General features: G+C 42.8%; 1 protein-coding gene across 1 annotated transcript in view; it reads left to right on the forward strand.

Annotated features, from left to right (window-relative positions):
- CDAN1 (codanin 1) overlaps positions 1-19,871 on the forward strand; it is a 107,361-nt gene that overhangs the window by 54,942 nt on the left and 32,548 nt on the right. The window contains exons 8-12 of the mRNA XM_073610373.1: positions 126-235; positions 7,311-7,400; positions 8,080-8,155; positions 13,461-13,675; positions 14,058-14,172. Of these exons, the coding sequence (XP_073466474.1) occupies positions 126-235; positions 7,311-7,400; positions 8,080-8,155; positions 13,461-13,675; positions 14,058-14,172 (606 nt within the window). The remainder of the gene's footprint in view (positions 1-125; positions 236-7,310; positions 7,401-8,079; positions 8,156-13,460; positions 13,676-14,057; positions 14,173-19,871) is intronic.

The raw sequence follows: 19,871 nt of genomic DNA on the forward strand, positions 1-19,871 counted from the left end.
GAAAGTTTCTCCATAGTCTGGTTACCTTTTGAAGCTGGCTTCTCCAGAAGTCTTGCAATTTTTCCACTTGTACATATCAGAAGTATGTCTGTTTAAATTTGAACCTGTTTTTTTCTTTTTCAAAGGTTTCTCTTTTGCTTCCAGCAACCCTACATTCTGTGTCCTTTCAGCCAGAAACCGATAATCGTTCTAACTTTCCTAGTGATCGATCTTTCCACATTTTTAAAAAGCAAAGGTGTGTTATATTTATTTGCGTGATATTAAAAGGATTGTTGTAGGTGATGAAGTGTTTGAGTTAATGTTGGGACTATTTGTTTCTGTGCTATCGTACACATTTCAGAGTGAAAGATTACATCACATTACATTCTTGACAACCAGCGATGTACTCATACATCGCAGGACTTCAAGTGGTTATACCGGAATGATATACATAAAACCAAATACCAGGGAGCGACTCCAATATATGCTGTAAGCTGACTAACCCAAATAAACTGGGAGGTGTCTCCAAAATATAACCTTATGTCAACTAAAAAAGAAAGCAAATATGACACCTACTTATGGCTAATACAAAACTGTTTATTGATTAATATAATTATAAAACATATCCAGTGTCAAAGACCTGGGTTTATGTGTCCCCCCCCCCCCCCCTCTCTTTCCTCTATAGCTTCCACCCTCTCACACAATGGTGCGCTGTGTACCTGTTCCCTCCCTTCCTACCCACCGTCAAACCCTCTAAACGACCCGTTCCCTCTCAATACCCCCCAACCCTATAGATGGAATGCTGGACCAGAATACCCACTAGTGTTCACTCTAGTGTGCAAGGCTGAGTTCTGGGTCTGCTGGAAGATGTATGCCCCTACGTCTACATGTTTCGTCCCGCCTCCTGACCAAGACTTCCCCAGGGAGTGCTAGGGGATTGGCTGTTGCCCCAGTCTATTTGAATCCTTGGGCTCACACACCCCAGAAGACACCTTTACAAGCAGCCGGAGGTAATGTCCCCCCACTGCTTTCCACAGCTCTCTTGGGCTCTCCCTTCCTACCGGAAGACCCAAGAGACCAGTTTCTACCGGTTGACCATAGAGGTAATCGGAGACTGGAACGGCTGTGATCATCTCTATGGTATAGGAAACCGGAAGCAAAGACCATCCATCCTTTCCAGTTTTTCCGTAACTAAACAGCACCATTTTTAAATAGAGAAAGCATCTGATCACACCAATCTTGGTGTAAACAAATGCTTTTTAGGGCAGAGGAGCCCCCAGATCTCTTTATAAAGAGTACCTGTCACTGACTCTTGCTATCACAGGGGATATTTATATTCCCTGTGATGAAAATGAAAGTGATAAAAAGGGGGCGTGGTCTGGACATGGCCGTGTAAAGACGTGTTGCTGAGGAGCTCCCAGGTCGTCCTGGCCTATCCTGCCCTTATACCAGTACATTCACCAGTGAATAGCGGCATGTACTCTGCTGGGAGACGCAGAGGGAAAAGCGGCACAAGAAATCATCTCCCAAATCACAACAGAATGGAGCAATCTACCAGTACTTCCCTGGTTCTCAGGACTCATCCCCCGCTCCTAAGATGGCGGACACCGCGAGGCCCGGCGGACAAGTGAGTACAGCACAGTGCTGCTCTCCGACACCATCCATGGCCCCCTGCACTCTGGATAGGGACATCGCTACTCCTGCGGTGTTCCGCTGCGACTCACAAGATATACATGACTTACACACTACACCCCTTACCCTGCACGCGGTTTCAGAGCTGAGCACTGCTGCAGGCCCTGCCGACCAGAGCTGACTTTGAATCACTGGCCAGCAGACTGGAAGCCTCTCACCGCAGGGACATAGCAGCGGTGCGTACAGATATTACTGCCCTGACTGAGCGCATGGAAACAGGGGAAGCAACTGTGACTGATCTAGCGAAGCGCTTAAAACGAGTAGAGGACACTCAGGCTGTGTCAGTATTAGCCCAGCAACTGCATCTGGAGGAGATTGAGGACCGCAGCAGGAGGAACAACCTGTGAATCAGGGGCCTACCTGAAGCCACTGGCACAGAGGACCTAGCAGCTACTGCTATAGCCATATTCAGGGATATAGCGAAAAACTGACTTCTCAGCCACTATGTCGTTCGATTGGATCCACAGGGCCCTGGGACCGCGATCGACTGATCCGAATTGCCCGAGAGATGTGATTTGCAGGATTCACCAGTATGTGCACAAAGAAGTCATTTTGCGGAAAGCTTGGGAGGTGAGAGAGGTGGAATTTGACGGAGCTACTATCCAGATTATGCCGGATCTTTCAAGAGCCACCTTACAGCGCAGAGCAATGCTGAAACCAGTGTTTGACCTTGTTCAACATGATGGCATCACTTATCGTTGGGGTTTCCCTATAGCGGTAACTTTCAAGAAGCAATCACAATTTTTCACCCTGTGATCACCTGCGGAGCTCCCTGCACTGTTTGATTTCCTGGAAGCAGACCCAGTAGATGTTCCAGATTGGCTCCAATTGATTCCAAGATTTGGCCATCGTTTAGGTGGGACAAATCAACGGAGACCACGCTTGCCGAGTCCACAAAGAAGCCGACGCAGATCCCTCATCACCTCGCCAGAAGAAGCCAGGGAAACCTTGTGGTGGCTGTCATGGTGGTGAGATTTTCTACACTAACTCACATGTTTTGATACCTGTTGGGCCCTCCTGGCACCCTGTTATGGGTAATAGCCACCACCCCCCCTCCTGTGAACCACAAGAGACAATGACCCACCTTCCTCATTGCTCCTTTAGGTTTAGCTACAGTTGTAATATGGGCTGGGGTATGGACGATGAGAGGGATCCAGCTGTTGGATCTCCGACATGCAGAGATCAGGGGCACCCACTTAAGTGCATATACCCACGATGTCTCTCTACCTAGTGTAATGGACATCTGACGTAGGCCCCTGCTATGGTCCTATGTGGAAGCCCACCCCTATGTACTTATACACCATCCCTCCCTACGGCAGAGGCAAATTTCAGGGGATCCCTCTACAAGCCATCTGTATTTGTGACAGGACAGACAGGATCCAAGAATACCGCTTACCCTGGAGTTCTAGATCTACTGGTCAGCAATAATAAAGAGAACACCTGCCTGATCAGATGGAGACATTTGGGCCATTAGGTCCTGTGAGTGTATAGGCATATATGAAAATGTCACTCAGGCATAATATCCTTTTTTGTCATGCCAAGGTTGGACTATCTGTTGAACTGCGGTATTTGGGGGAAGAGATTAGGCCGCTGTTGGGGGTTGGGACCTCAGGATATATCAGTCCATCATAGCCAGAGTCTTTGAACCCTATTTGCCCTCTCTATGGAACAGATATCCCCCTATCTATCTGACAACGGAACGGGAGAAACAACTATTGTTGCTCTTACAGAAAACTCATGACTTGGAAAAAAGCACATAAGAGAAACCTGACATCAACACTAGAAACAGAACTTCTAACTTTACGTAGGCAGACAGTTGATCTGTTACAATATCAGGCAAAAGCAGCACTACAATCATGTAGGAAACTTACATATGAGTCGGGGAATAAATGTGGGAAACTTCTTGCTAGAGCAGTTAGACAACAAAGACTTTGTGCATATATCCCCCAAATCATCTCCTCATCAGGACAGAGGAAGGTCTTACCCACTCAAATTGCCAATGAATTCAGAACTTTCTACCCCTCCTTATACAACCTCCCGAAACCACATACCAATGACACCGCAGTAGAGGACTCTTTCTCAATCTAATCTTCCCAAACTTTCAGAGGAAAATGCAGCTACCCTAGAAGAACCCATCACATTGACAGAACTGCAATGCGCTATTAAAAGTATGAAACCGGGTAAAGCGCCTAGGCCAGATGGACTTACCCTCCAATACTATTAGACACTCCTTCCGGTCTTAGGCCCATACATGTTAAAACTTTTTAACAACCTCACAGAAGGGTGTTATTTACAGAGGGACACCTTAAGTGCTCACATTTCCCTCATACCCAAGGAGGGAAAGGATCTGTCTGCCTGTGGTAGCTACAGGCCTATATCTCTTTTAAATATCGATCTTAAACTCCTCACTAAAATATTAGCCAACAGATTATCCAACCACATGACGGACTTGATACACTTTGACCAGGTGGGTTTTGTCCCCACACGCGAGGCTAGGGACAACGCCACCAAAGTATTCAACCTGATACATAGAGCCACTGTGACTAAGACACCATGCATTTTTCTCAGCACGGACGCTGAGAAAGCCTTTTGACCGGGTGAGTTGGGAATTTATGACCTCAGTTCTTAAACACATCGGACTAGGCAGACACATGCTGCACTGGATCCCGAATATTTATTCCATACTGACAGCCCGGGTCAAAGCTAATGGAGTCTTGTCTGACCATTTCACCATCTCTAATGGTACCAGACAGGGATGCCCATTGTCACCCCTTCTCTTTGCCCTGGTACTTGAACCCTTCCTAAATACAATACGCCGAAATCCGGATATTTCGGGAATTATAAGATTTCTGCATATGCAGATGATCTCTTGTTTTCTCTGACCAACCCGACCATATCCCTTCCAAACTTAATTAAAGAATTCCAGAGATATGGGAACATATCTAATCTAAAAATTAACTTTGACAAGTCTACAGCGATGGGCATTAACATGACGACAGAAAAATTGTCCCCCCTGAAAACTAAATTCAACTTTAAATGGTCCGACAGTCACTTTACCTACTTAGGAACCAATATACCTAGAGATCTGAAACGCACATTTGAACTGAATTTCCCACCAATGCTATCCAAAGCAAAAGAGCTGCTCGAAGAGTGGGGCAAGGGTCTCCACTCTTGGTTCGGGAGATGCAATCTCATCAAAATGTGCATTCTCCCGAAATTTTTATATTTGTTCCAAGCTCTGCCAATCAGGATTCCCTCCATGTATTTCAGACAAATACATTCACTATATAAAATTTGTATGATCACATTCGAAACCTAAACTACGAAGACGTTACCTGACTACTGAAACATTATGGCGGTCTTGTTCTCCCTGACGCAAACCACTATTATCAAGCAGTACACTTAGGGAGGATAATTGACTGGAACAGACATGAATGAACCAAATTATGGGTTCAGGTGGAATTCACCCAGGGAAGTGTCCCGCTAAAAGGGGCAGTCTGGTGTTATGATCAGCTTCCCCGGGACATAACCTCCCACCCGATTATAGGTGCCACGTTGTCGGTAGGCTCAATAATACTAAAGACCACTTCCCAGACAAGGCAATCTCCTCTGTTTCCTATTCTGGGCAATCCGGCGTTCAAACCAGGACTGGACCGCTCAGAATATGAAATGCTATGGACGGCGGGTAAAGATTGCGCATTACACTATGTAGATGAAGATCACTGGACCTCAATTCAATCACTGACGAACGATAGTGGAGGTTTTCAGTTACCATTCTGGAAAGCAATCCGTTTGCATCATTTTATTCACTCACTACCAGACCCTACACACTTTAAACGGTACCTGACGACCCTAGAAGAATATTGTAGGACTGAAGGTACATTATCTCAGATACTTTCCAAAACATATTCTCTGCTCAACACACCTACAACAACCGGATCTGCTGTTTCTGCAGAAATGGGAAAATGACCTACAGCGTAACTTTACAGCTACACAAAAACAAAACATACTTCAATTCTCCCTGAAGTCGTCCATCTGCACAAAAACCCAGGAGACAAATTATAAAATTCTGACTAGGTGTTATTATACACCTCAGTTGCTACATAAATTCTCCCCTAACACATCTGATAGGTGCTGGAGGTGTCATGCAGACAAAGGGACACTTCTGCATATTTTTTGGACCTGCCCACTATTACAAAATTTTTGGACAACAATTGAGAAAATTATTAAGAAATTCACGAACCACATATCTCAGAGAGATCCTGCGAGCTTTCTGCTGCACGCCACCTCAATCCCGGCTCGGTCGTACAAGAAATCAGTGGTTAGACATTTGCTCAATGCGGCAAAGTCTTGTATTCCAGCCTTGTGGAAACAAAATGTACCCCCCTCTGTGGGAATGTGGCTACGCAGAGTTGAGGACATTAAAAAACTGGAAGATTTAGTATTTACTGCCCAACACAAACAAGACAAACACTCCAAAATCTGGTTATCCTGGAATATATTCATTTTGTCCGATGAGGGACAAACCTTACTAAATTCTTAAGAGTCACATTAATGCAGATTTACTGCGGGACAGAATCCCTGCACAGTCCATCACGCTTGTGTTGAATATATACCCCCCCTATTCTTTCTATACTTTCTATCCGTTTCACGTACCCATTTCTTCAATTAGTGGTCTAGTAGTCAGTCAATAGATGGCCGTCCATCCCCACCAGATATGTTGGGGTTATGAAGTAGCGGACAGCCTGTTGGAGTACACCAATCAAAAAGTATAACAATGCTACATAGATCTATATAAGTGGCCAGGACTGGCCTGCTGGCCAAATGGTATAATTTTATGTGGTATGTTATCTTCTCTGAAAACAGAATGAGAGCCTTTTATTGAAAACACATACATCTGTTATATTTGTTAGAATGTTGAATATTATACCCTCACGGTATTCCTTTCTCTTAAAAATCTTCAATAAAAATGTATATTTGAAAGTGATAAAAATTTTTTTTTTTTTAAATAAAAATAAAAAAAAGACAGCCCCCCCCCCTTATGCTAGCACGCAAAGACGATGGCATACGTCGGTCCGGCATGTGCGGAAATAGCAGTTGTGCCACCCATGTGAGGTATCATCGCAAATGTCATATCAAGTCCAGTAATTCTAGCCTCCTGTGTTTAAAGCGTCGCCTATAGATAACAAAATATATGTTTGTCTCCGTTGCACGGGCTTGCGCAGTTTTAAAGCATGACATGTTTGGTAGCTGTTTACTCCGTGTAACATCCTCCTCCCCCTTTTTTTTTTTTTTTTACCAAAAAATATTGTATTATGTTTTTGTGCAATCCAATTAAAAATTGTGCATTTTGTCCCCAAAAAATGTGTGTTTGAAAAACCACAGCGCACATACCGTGTGACATAAAAATTTTTGACAACCAACATTTTATTTTCTAGGGCCCCTGCTTTAAAAAATAATATATAATGTTTTGGGGTTCTAAGTAATTTTCTAGCAAAAGATACTGATTTTTACATGTTAACAACAAGTATCAGAAAAGGCCTGGTCTTAAAGTGGTTAATGTCTTTTTTTTGCAATTTTTTGATCAATGTAACCCAAACTATGTGACTGCCTTCTACATAGTCTGATATGCTTTCTAGAGATGTATTTTATGAGCTGCTACGTGAGTGGGAAGATTGCCATGAAAAGACTGACTGGGATTTTGAGCGTTTCCTGGGCAATAAGATCAGGTAAAAACATTTTTGTATATTTAGTCTTCTCAGATATTTTTTTTAAATGTCTATTACCATAATAGCGCAGCTAAATTATCCTCAGCAGATTTTTATAACATAATGTTATGGGCATTTAACTAAATTTCATACAGTGGTGTTGGGTAAGGAAGATGAAGAAAGACTTCTTACTCCCCCTAGTCCACTAGGCATTTCTAGGAACAGTCCTGATCCCACTATTGTTTAGGAGTCAAAACTTTCCAGTGATCTTTTTTGGATTCAGTAGATAAATGAATTGATAACTAAACTCCTTTTGAAGCTTTACTCTTGTGTGTATGGCCAAATCTGGATGCTTCCAGAGTTCTGTGACACTAAATGAGATGTGCAGGAAACAAAAAAAATGCTCAGGTAGCTAGCCATTGTGAACAAGAAAGTAATGATTTGACAGGAATGTCTGGTGTTTTCTATAAACTTTCTAAGTTCAGGTCTTTTTTTCGAAATTGCTGGAATTTAAATTGTATATTTTAATGGGCACCTTAATAAATTGGCTTCTTGCACTTTGAATTTGTGAACCTCTGCTGTAGGGTTTTCCAGATTTCAAATGACACGCTAGTTTTGCTTTTTTAATTATCCTAATAGCTATAATATATTGCTAGATGTTATGTTGCTCAAGTAACACTGATCTTCTCTTTTCTCTTAGGGCTATGATGTTAAACTTGTCTCTAGCTTCTAATCATAGTCATTTTGCAAGACTATTTCAGAAGCAACTTGTGCAGGTGAAATATAATTTTTGTTTTTTGTTTTTCTTCTCCATACTCCAGTCAACTGTGATATTTGTTTGAAATGAGCATTTGCATTTTTTGGTAATTATTAGGTAGTGCTCAACATTTATCAACAAATGTAATGGTTCTGCTGAGTTCAATGTCAGACACTTAGACTTTTCTGTAGAGTGATCATGTGTGATCATAAAGGTAATTATATCGCAGCCATGTAATAGGCACCACAAGATGGCAGATCGTACCTGTGGCTTTACAAAAAATCTCTTCAAAAAGTCTTTGGACAAAATTCTATGCATGTGTATACCATACATAGGCTGTGGAGCCCAGGACAATACAAAGATGTAATACATCAAATTCTGAAGAATTTTCTTTGGTTACCGACTGATGTATGTTTTATCTAAGGCTACTTTCACACTGAGGCACTTTTAAAGCTCTCCTGTCACTCTCCTGTCTCCTGTCACTCCAGTGTGAAAGCCCGAAGGCTTTCTAAGTTCAGGTCTTTTTTTCCAAATTGCTGGAATTTAAATTGTATATTTTAATGGGCACCTTAAAATAATTGGAAAGCCCGAGGGCTTTTACACTGGAGCGGTGTGCTGGCAGGACGCTAAACAAAGTCCTGCAAGCAGCATCTTTAAGGCGCTTTAGGAGCGGTGTATACACCACTCCTAAAGTGCCCTGCCCATTGAAATGGCCCAATATTAATGGGCAGTGCTGGCAAAGCGCGGCTGCAGGGCGCATTTAACCTTTTTTCGGCTGCTAGTTGGGGTTAAAAACATGCCGCTAAAACGACGGTAAATCGCCTCAGTGTAAAAGTGTCCTTAAAGATTAGAGATGGTATTGAGGCTGTGTTGTGCAGGCTTTGGATCTTTATTGCATCCTTGTTGACTAATCCCAAAGCTTTTTTATTTTATCTGTTCTGTTCTTTTTTTTTTTGCTACTGCTTATGCCACATAGAATGTCCTGTAATTGATTTGGAAATAATTCATTCATTGTTTTGGTGGGCACTAGGTTGGCTTTTAGTCGAGATTTAAGTCAGATCTACCCCATGTTGGACTTAACAGCTTCCTTGGCTGTAAAGGATAGGAGGGTTTAATTCCACTTTAGGGCTGGCAGCAGATTGGCCTCTTCAAACTCAGCAGTGCCTACAAATGGAGAGCAACTGAGCATGTGCAGAGCAGGGTGAGACTGTGTGGTCCTGGGTTTTAAACAGTACAGGCACTTTACATTTTTTAATGTTTTGGCAGAATTTAGAACCTATGGCGAACTTTCCAACTTCCCGTTTAATCTGCAACAATCTGAGGCATTGAATGTAAATATCCTCCAAGCCTGACTACAGGCCATCACAGTTAACTTTCCATTAAGGTGGGCCCAACACAGTGTTAAATACCTGGGTATCTTTCTTACCCCCTTTTGTGGCTAACTTTCTGCCACTCTTAGTTAAAATTAAAGTACACCATTCAGACTCCACACTTTTTTTTTTTTTTCCTATGGTTTGAACAGAAAAGCAACCTAGAAATTAAAGTTATTCCTAGGTTGCTCTACTTGTTCCAAACCTTGCCTATTGCACTACCATCATCATTCCTCTGGTCAGTCTGAGCCTAGTTTACAAATATTCTGTGTGCCAATTAATCCCATAGATGGCACCATACTTTGCTTTTGAAACCTAAAGTGTCAGGAGGCATAGAGTTTCCAGACCCTATCTTATATCACAAGGCCATTTATATGTCTAGACTATAAAACCAGATGATGGATTCACTTAGAACAGAACTTAAACTACAGTACCTCTTTGTAGCATCCCCTGGATGGCAGATGAGATCCTGAGTAAACTTTAATCGCACCTGCTATAGGTACAACCCTTAACTCTCCCGAAGCTGGAACAGCCCCAGTTGATCACCCCAGACCCATCTGCCTTATCTCCAGTCATGGACACCCTGGATTTGTACTGGGAATATCAAATAGAACATTCCACCCACTCATACTGACCAACCAAACTCTCCTTTTGAAATTTCATAGACTGTACAGGGTGGAAATCCATTTGAGATTCTCAATAAGTAATAACATATCTCTTAACCCTATGGAGCTCCCTTTTAAATTCTAAATTAACTATTCATTTTAAGTGGCCATCATAAAATGAAAGGTGCAACTCCTCATGCAAACATTTATATACAAACAAAATATAATAAAGTTAGATACATTTTATAAACAGTGATTGTAACTTAACACAAAAAAATTAAACCAATAAAGCATTCAAAATTACAGTCTGCAATCCTTTATATCAGCGAGTTTGGACCGATTCTCTGTCTGTCAATACTGGATTAATTTTTGAGATTCATCTGACTTTTCTCATCTTTTTTATTTAATAAATACTACACTATATACAATATTTTTGTGGCTCCGTGTGGTGAGCTTTTTTTTATACAGTATCCTGGACAGTTGGTCGCTCCATGGTGCTGAGGAGTAATAATTGCTGGCGGCTGCCATGGAGAGCTTGGAGTTGATTTATATCACATAGTTACATCGTCAGGTTGAAAAAAGACACAAGTCCATAAAAAAAAATGAAATAAAATACAATCCCATATACACAAACCTACACCCATAGTTGATCCAGAGGAAGGCAAAAATCCCCAACAAATCATGCTCCAGTTTGCTACAGCAGGGGAGAAAATTCCTTTGTGATCCCCGCGAGGCAATCAGATTTTCCCTGGATCAACTTTACCATAAATGTTAAAGTTGATCCGGGGAATCACATGTTGTCTCTGCTGTGTTTATCTGCTGCAGGGCAGCACAGTGGCTAGCACTTCTGCTTACCAGCACTAGGGTCGCCGGTTTGAATTGAGTTTGCATGTTCTCCCTGTGCCTGCGTGGGTTTCCTACAGGTACTCCAGTTTCTTTCCACACTCCAAACACATGCTGGTAAGTTGATTGGATCCTGTCTAAATTGGCCCTAGTCTGTTTATGAATGAATGTGAGTTAGGGACCTTCGATTGTAAGCTCCTTGAGGGCAGGGACTGATGTACAATATACATGTAAATCGCTGCGTAAATTGACGGCGCTGTAAAAGTACCTGTAATAATAAATAATATTGTCTGGCGAGTTCATATTGGTGGAGGAGTAGTGGTACCAACGGTTATATCTGCACGTGGTAAGTCACTTTATTAAGGTGGAAGACACCAAAGTATTATTAAGGCACAGATCACAGACTAGAATTTTGATTGCTTTATTGGTTTATATTTTTTATGTGCACAGAGATGAGTTAAAATCACTGTTTAGAAATGTATTTCATTTATAATCTTTTGTTTGCATGTGTTTCTTTGCATGAGGCGCTGCACCATTTATTTTATGATTTACACTAAGAGCCGGTTCACACAGGGGCGACTTGTCAGGCGATCTAGCCGCCTGACAAGTCGCCTCCCGTTCTGTACAATGGAACCGTTCTAATAGGAGCGACGAAAGTCGCTCCGACTTAGAAAAAGGTTCCTGTACTACTTCGGGGGCGACTTGCATAGACTTCTATACAGAAGTCGTTTTGCAAGTCGCCGCGGAAGTCGTTTGCAGGTCGCCTCGCTGAGGCGACCTGCAAGTTGTGCCGCCCCTGTGTGAACCGGGGCTTAGGGTCTGTATATTTACCATGTGGCTAGCTGCCTGCACCACTAAGCGCTGACCGCACTCATATAGAACATTTTTAGTGGCCGCATGATGAAACATAAACTCTAAGCCAGTGATGGCGAACCTTGGCACCCCAGATGTTTTGGAACTACATTTCCCATGATGCTCAGGCACTCTGTAGTGTGGTGGAGCATCATGGGAAATGTAGTTCCAAAACATCTGGGGTGCCAAGGTTCGCCATCACTGCTCTAAGCATTCAAGCAACTCTGCATGGTGACATAACTGATACAACATGATTTATTAAACTTCTCTGTCCTCCTAGTGGGTTCACTCCCACCTATCTGTTGATGTGGGAAAAAGACCTGAGTGTCTTTTTTTTTTGTTTTTTTTTTCCCCTTGACAAAGAAATCATATTTAGCTCAATCATAAAACTTTGGTAGTGAGTAGGATACAAATAACCGGTTTCAAACTACTCTCTTAATGGTATAGATTACCAGACTTTCTTCACAAATATATCCTCAAAACTCAAACACTTGCACGCTTCTCCACCTCTTTTGGGTTTGTCCCATCCTTGACCCATTTTGGGATGAAATGATCTTTGTTATGTTTACACTAACCAATATTGATCTTCGCAACAATCCAGGTGCCCTTCTCCATTTGACCCCGATACCAACGACCAGATACAAACACTCCCTACTCCCTTCTCATACATTTGATAAAGGATCTTTATAATATGGAAGTCGCCATCTCCCTCATCCCGTGGGTATGTGGATTTCCAGGTTCTAGGAAATCAAAACCATGGAAGCTCTTATGGTTTGCTTATACCATAGGGATGAACATTTTTACAAGACCGGTTTCTGCTGGATTGACTTGTCTTCACCAGATTATATTTAAGCTCTTTCTATTTAATGTCCCTCAGTGTGGACTCAGTCCTACCCTCTACCCCCCCCCCCCCCCCCCCGTACCCTTTGTCTTATCTTGCCCTGGCTTGGCTGTTCTTCGTTCCCCCACTTTCCCTACTTCACAGATTTTCTGTCAAGGGTTTTCTTGCCTCCATAATTTCTTCCCCTTAGACTATGGAAGGAAGTTTAGTCTGACTCAGATCTATACCCCTTTACCCTCTAGGTAACTGCCAACTATCAGAAGATGACCAGTCTTGTAATAGTACTCTAATTACTTGTTGTATTGCATCATGACAGTTTGTGACTCTCATGTGTTTTGTAGTATGTCAGATAGGGTTGCTACCTCATCCCTTTAAATTCGAAAAACATGTTAATTACACAGGTTATGAGGCTAATTTAATGCATATAAGGCACCAAGTCCGTTTATTATCACCTTAATCAGCTACAGAACCTGTGTAATTAATATGTGTTTGGGTTTAAAGGGATGAGGTGGCAACCCTAATGTCAGACAGCATTCCATGACCTAATCCCTAATCCCAATGTCTGTCTTATACCTTTCCTCTACCCATCTTGTATGTTTGTGCCTTACTCCCCCCCTTTCTTTTTTTTAATATATATTAGAATATCTTAATAAAGAATTTAAAAAAATATTTGAGTGCTTAGTTTACATTTTTAACCCATTAACGAACATAGATGAAAATGCAGAGATTTGCTGAAATTTCATCAGTATTATGTTGTAATACTTTGTAAAACTGTTTTTTAGTAATCTGTCTTATTTTATGATTTTTGATTAGTTATGTAAGGGACCAAGTGGAGGAAAGGGTGCTGCTGGAGTTGGTGATAACCCTGACCAGGACCTACTCAACATACTCGGCTCCGACAACTTGAACAAACTGAAACGATTGCAAGAAAGATTTGTGGCCCCTCAAAGTGTTGGAGGCCCCTGCCCTCCTCCTTCTTTTCCTGGCTACCAGGAATTCTTCAGAGACTTCATACTTAGTGCAGGAAAGTAAGTCTTTATTCAATTTATGTGGAACATTGTCACCCAGCCTACATTGGCTGTTGGCTTTAAAAGATGGTGGTATTTATTAATATATCTCCAGCCCATGGCATCCTGTTGGGAAATGTTAATAAATTGTAGGCATAAAGGGGTTGAAAGGAACTTCTCTTCAAAGATAAACTACCATGACAACCTTCTCAAAGTGCTAGTTTTATGTGGCTGTCTCTTCCTTCGATGCTTTTTGTTTTAATTTTCAGAAAGGTAGCCTGCATATTAATTTCACAAACAACTTCCCCTAAAATGTATGCACTATACCATGGAAGACATAGAGGACCTATTAATATTGTCAGCTGAATGACACTTTTTTTACTTTTATTTTTTTAATATGCAGCTACCAGTTTAATCAGCACCTAATGGACAGTTTGTGTCAGGAAATACAAGAGCTGGATGCCCTTTCGATTGTGGGGCATGAGACTACAGATGGTGACTCCGATATGGATGAGAAAGTAAGTGTTTCATTGTTATTTTAAGGTTATCAGGTTTTCAAAATTAAATTAGCAGTAGCCGTATTGATCACACCCATTTTAATTTAGTTGTATTCAAGACCCCTGTAACCTTACGCACTGTATAACTTTTCATTAGATATAAAGAATGGAAAAATGGCCTATTCTAGTCATGGACCAAGCAGTGCTCCACCTTAATAAAGTGCCAATGATCCTTGTGGAATGCTGTGTCTGTTTTTAAGGATCCAGTGAATAACATTTGGAGACTCTGTGCAATACCTTATTTATTAATCGTACATTATAGGACTCTTGAGAAGTAGTCGGGAGCATAGGTTTATGTAGCGGTCTTCAGGAGATTGAGGGGGATTTGCAGTGGTACCCTGTTGGAACCAAGACTGATAGCCTGGGCCTCTGTCCCCTGCCTGAGTTGCTACCTGTCTCAGAGGTTTCTCTGCTACTAATTCTGAGTTACGGGGATGATTTCAGCCATGTGGGGGGACTCAATTAAGGGGCAACAAGTGAGCACTCCTTCTCCAGATTTCATCTCTGATATTCCTGAACATTCAGTTGAGGAGGATAAGGATTGCACCTTGTCTGTTTTTGATGACCTGGTCCCTGAGGAGTTTTAGCCTAACATTCGCCTAAATTTAAGGATGCTATACACATGTTTACTAAGCCCCTCCAAGCCCCTGTTCCAATATCTGTTCCAATGCCTGTTTGATGAATCCCTGAACAATTTTATCAAGGAGTTCACTGGAGGAAAAGTACCCTTCTGCCCCAGAAAAAGAAAGCCAAACCTCCTGATTGGAAACCCTCTCCATATGAATCTAAGAGGAGTTCCTTGTATTCCTCCCTGTCCTGATGTATGGCCTGAACCCCCAAGTCCTCCAGTTCCACAAACACGTCCTCCTCCCAATTATTTAAAATAGGGGGATGTTTGCTGGCCTATGCAGCCATCTGGTCTGGAGATGTTTGGTATCAAAGCATTTTGTTCAACTACAAGCTGGCATTTCAGTCTCTTCCTCCAACACACTTTGAGATTCGGTGGATCCTGAATCTCCAAAAACCATCTCATTGCTTGTTCATGCACACTGCCCTTTTCATGAATTTCCTTACCCTTGACAAATTCCAGACCATCCTCCCACATATAGATTTCAGCTGCCAAGGAAGCCTCCGCTTTTGCGTGAGGGTTTGTGAACTTGATGGTGGCCTCCATTGAGCTAGTCCTGTATGCCCAATTCCACTCCAGAACATTACTTCTCATCATTCTGGCCACTTGACCACAAAAGAGCTGAGCCTCTGGACAGTGGCATCCACCTGACCTACAACACGACAATTGCCCTGACGTTGTGGTTTACAAGTCTAGTGCTGGAGTATTGGTAGTCTTTCCTCCCAGTGGTCTGAAAGGTTCTCATAATGAATGCCATCCTAACAGGTTGGGAAGGAGTCCTGGAATACCCTCTTGGTACAGGAGACTTAGTTGCCAGAGGAAGCTCATTTCCCAATCAGTATCCTGGAGCTCAGAATGGTTTGGTTGTCCCTGCAAATCTGGATCTCTTAAATGCAAGAACATCCATCCCAGATTCAGTCAGGACCCTGCCATATTAGTGGCATACATCAACCACAGAGGAACCCAAAGTCTCATAGCCTAAAGTGGATGTAAACTTGATCCATGAAATTTGATCTGGGCACATACAGTATCTCACAAACATGAGTAGACCCTTCACATTTTTGTAAATATTTTATTATATCTTTTCATGTGACAACACTGAAGAAATTACACTTTTCTACAATGTAAAGTAGTGAGTGTACAGCTTGTATAACAGTGTAAATTTGCTACCCCCTCAAAATAACTCAACACGCAGCCATTAATGTCTAAACCGCTGGCAACAAAAGTGAGTACACCCCTAAGTGAAAATGTCCAAATTGGGCCCAAAGTGTCAATATTTTATGTGGTCACCATTATTTTCCAGCACTGCCTTAACCCTCTTGGTCATGGAGTTCACCAGAGCTTCACAGGTTGCCACTGGAGTCCTCTTCCACTCCTCCTTGATGACATCACAGAGCTGGTGGATGTTAGAGACCTTGCGCTCCTCCACCTTCCATTTATTGATGCCCGACAGATGCTCTATAGGGTTTAGGTCTGGAGACATGCCTGCCAGTCCATCACCTTTACCCTCAACTTCTTTAGCAATGCAGTGGTCATCTCAGAGGTGTGTTTGGGGTCATTCTCATGTTGGAATACTGCCCTGAGGCCCAGTCTCTGAAGGGAGGGGATCATGCTCTGCTTCAGTATGTCACAGTACATGTCGGTATTCATGGTTCCTTCAATGAACTGTAGCTCCCCAGAGCCGGCAGCACTCATGCAACCCCAGATCATGACACTCCCACCACCATGCTTGACTGTAGGCAAGACACACTTGTCTTTCTACGCCTCACCTGGTTGCCGCCACACACGCTTGACACCATCTGAACCAAATAAGTTCATCTTGGTCTCAACAGACCACAGGACATGGTTCCAGTAATCCATGTCCTTAGTCTGCTTGTCTTCAGCAAACTGTCTGCGGGCTTTGTCGTGCATCATCTTCAGAAGAGACTTCCATCTGGGACGACAGCCATGCAGACCAATTTGATGCAGTGTGTGGTGTATGGTCTGAGCACTAACAGGCTGACCCCCCACCCCTTCAGCCTCTGCAGCAATACTGGCAGCACTCATACATCTATTTCTCAAAGACAACCTCTGCATATGACGCTGAGCACGTGCACTTAATTTGTTTGGTCAACCATGGCGAGGCCTGTTCTGAGTGGAACCTGTCCTGTTAAACTGCTGTATGGTCTTGGCCACTGTGCTGCAGCTCAGTTTCAGGGTCTTGGCAATCATCTTATAGCCTAGGCCATCTTTATATAGAGCAGCAATTCTTTTTTTCAGATCCTCAGAGTTCTTTGCCATGAGGTGCCACATTGAATTTCCAGAGACCAGTATGAGAGAGCAAGAGCGATAACACCACCAAATTTAACACACCTGCTCCCCATTCACACCTGAGACCTTGTAACACTAACGAGTCACATGACATTGGGGAAGGTTAATTGCTAATTGGGCCCAATTTGGACATTTTCACTTAGGGGTGTACTCACTTTTGTTGCCAGAGTTTTAGACATTAATGGCTGTGTGTTGAGTTATTTTGAGGTGACAGCAAATTTACACTGTTATACAAGCTGTACACTCTCACTACTTTACATTGTAGCAAAGTGTAATTTCTTCAGTGTTGTCACATGAAAAAATATAACAAAATATTTACAAAAATATGAGGGCTGTACTCGCTTTTGTAAGATTCTGTATATCTGTAGTGTTTTTTTTTTATCTCTCTTTTCAAAGCCCTATGTCCCGTAGCTTTGCCCTGCTCCGTTCTTCTGTTATCAGGCTGATAACTTTTGACAAGCACTCCAAGACGGCGGCCTGAAGTGTGTGTCGGGGGAGGTTGCTATAAATACATTAGAAGACACGCTCTGCATGTGTGGGAGGGGGGGTGTGCCTTTCCACCAATTAGCTGTCTCACCGTGTCTGACAATAATCCACTCCTACAGATGAATGAGAAAGTGAAAAATCTAACAGGATGTGCACTTTGTAAACAGTATATATAGGTGAAGATGGCAGATATACATGTACAACAGGGGTGTCCAAACTTTTTTCAAAGAGGGCCAGATTTGATGAAGTGAACATGCGTGAGGGCCGACCATTTTGCCTGACATTCTTTGAACCATTAAAATGCGGTCTAAGTGTGTTCGTCAGAGCACTAATACACTGCCCAACAAGCATTCTCTTGCCTTTGTGGCTGTGTGTGGTGAAGAGATGAGCTCGGGTGTGTTATTTTGATATATATATGTATCTTTTGTGGCCCCCAGCGAATCTCTGAGTGCCGCTGAGGACTAAGGATGATCTTGGGCGTGTTATTTGTATATACCGTATTTATTGGCGTATAACACACACCCTCACTTTAAGAGAGAAGTTTCAGGAAAAAACTTAAAGAACTGTGAAGCAAATAAGAGTCAGTGCCCATCTGCAGCCTTACCATTGCCACCAATGCAGCCTTACCATTGCCACCAATGCAGCCTTACCATTGCCACCAATGCAGCCTTACCATTGCCACCAATGCAGCCTTACCATTGCCACCAATGCAGCCTTACCATTGCCACCAATGCAGCCTTACCATTGCCACCAATGCAGCCTTACCATTGCCACCAATGCAGCCTTACCATTGCCACCAATGCAGCCTTACATTTGCCACCAATGCAGCCTCACATTCATGGCACATGCTAGGGCTGCATTCATGGCACAGTAATGATTAAGCACAACTGTACTGTGTGAAACGCATCTACAAACCCTGTGTGTTGGTGTCCTTTGATGTCATCTTGGTGATCAATAAACAACAGTTTTGGATATCAATCGATGTGCAGCCATTCCTTCCTTTACCCATTCCTATTTACCCACAGAGGCTGCCGGGGCTAGCACTTGGTGACACATTCCTATCAGGCCACAAATGCAGCCTCACATGTGCCATGAAAAGAATGAAGGGCTCACCGCTCAAGGTGGATAAATTAGTGCCTGATAGGAATGTTTAACCAAGTGCTAGCCCAGGCGCCCTCCGTGGGTAAGTAGATAAAGGAAGGAACGGCTGCACATCGATTGAAATCCAAAACTGACGTTTATTGATCACCAAGATGACATCAAAGGACACCAACACACAGGTCTTGTAGACACGTTTCACACAGTACAGTTGTGTTTAATCATTACTGTGCCATGAATGCAGCCTTAAATGTGCCATGAATGCAGCCTTACCATTGCCATCAGTGCAGCCTGATCGATGCCCATCTGCAGCCTCGGAGGGGGCGGGGCGAGCGCTGACAGATTACATACTGGAGAATCTCATGTTTACTCGGCGGCCTCTTTAATACATAGTCCTGCCTCCTATGATAGACAGACAGAACAGTCGTCCAATGGCAGCCCAGGAGACGGGACTTCCTATTACAGACGCTGCCGCGTAAACTGGAGATTCTCCTGTATTTAATCTGATGGCACTCATCATGCTCCCTCCCTGTCCACTCCGAGGCAGCACCGATAAATACGGTATATATATTTTGTGGCCCTGGGGGGTGATATATATATATATATCCAAATTACCAGGGGGGGGGGGGCGTATTAAACTGGAACATGGGCCGCAATTGGCTCGCCGGACGGACTTTGGACATGCCTGATTTAAAACTTACGTAGGGAGATTTGTTTCATCCCTGTGTATCATCTGAGGCTGTTCACTTCACTGGGTATATGTGAGGGTTTAAAGCCACTTTAAAGAGAAGCCAACCAGATTCTAGCATGGACAATTGACAGGCCTTATCCTGTAAGTATCTCTTTCTTGTGCTGTACAAACAAGGTTGTTCTGAGGCCCAAGGCCTCTTTTTACTCCCAAGTTGGTTTCTTTCTTACACCTTAATCAGGACATTGGGGGTTATTTACTAAAGGAAAATCCACTTTGCACTGCAAGTGCACTTGAAATTGCACTGAAAGTGCACTTGTACGTAAAGTCGCTGTAGATCCGAGGAGGACATGCAAGGAAAATAAAAAACAGCATTTTAGGCTGCACACGATTGGATGATAAAATCAGCAGAGCTTCCCCACATTTCAGATCTTCCCCTTAGATTTAGAG

Source organism: Aquarana catesbeiana, linkage group LG13, assembly GCF_042186555.1.
Source record: "Aquarana catesbeiana isolate 2022-GZ linkage group LG13, ASM4218655v1, whole genome shotgun sequence".
NCBI classification, from domain to species: Eukaryota; Metazoa; Chordata; class Amphibia; order Anura; family Ranidae; genus Aquarana; species Aquarana catesbeiana.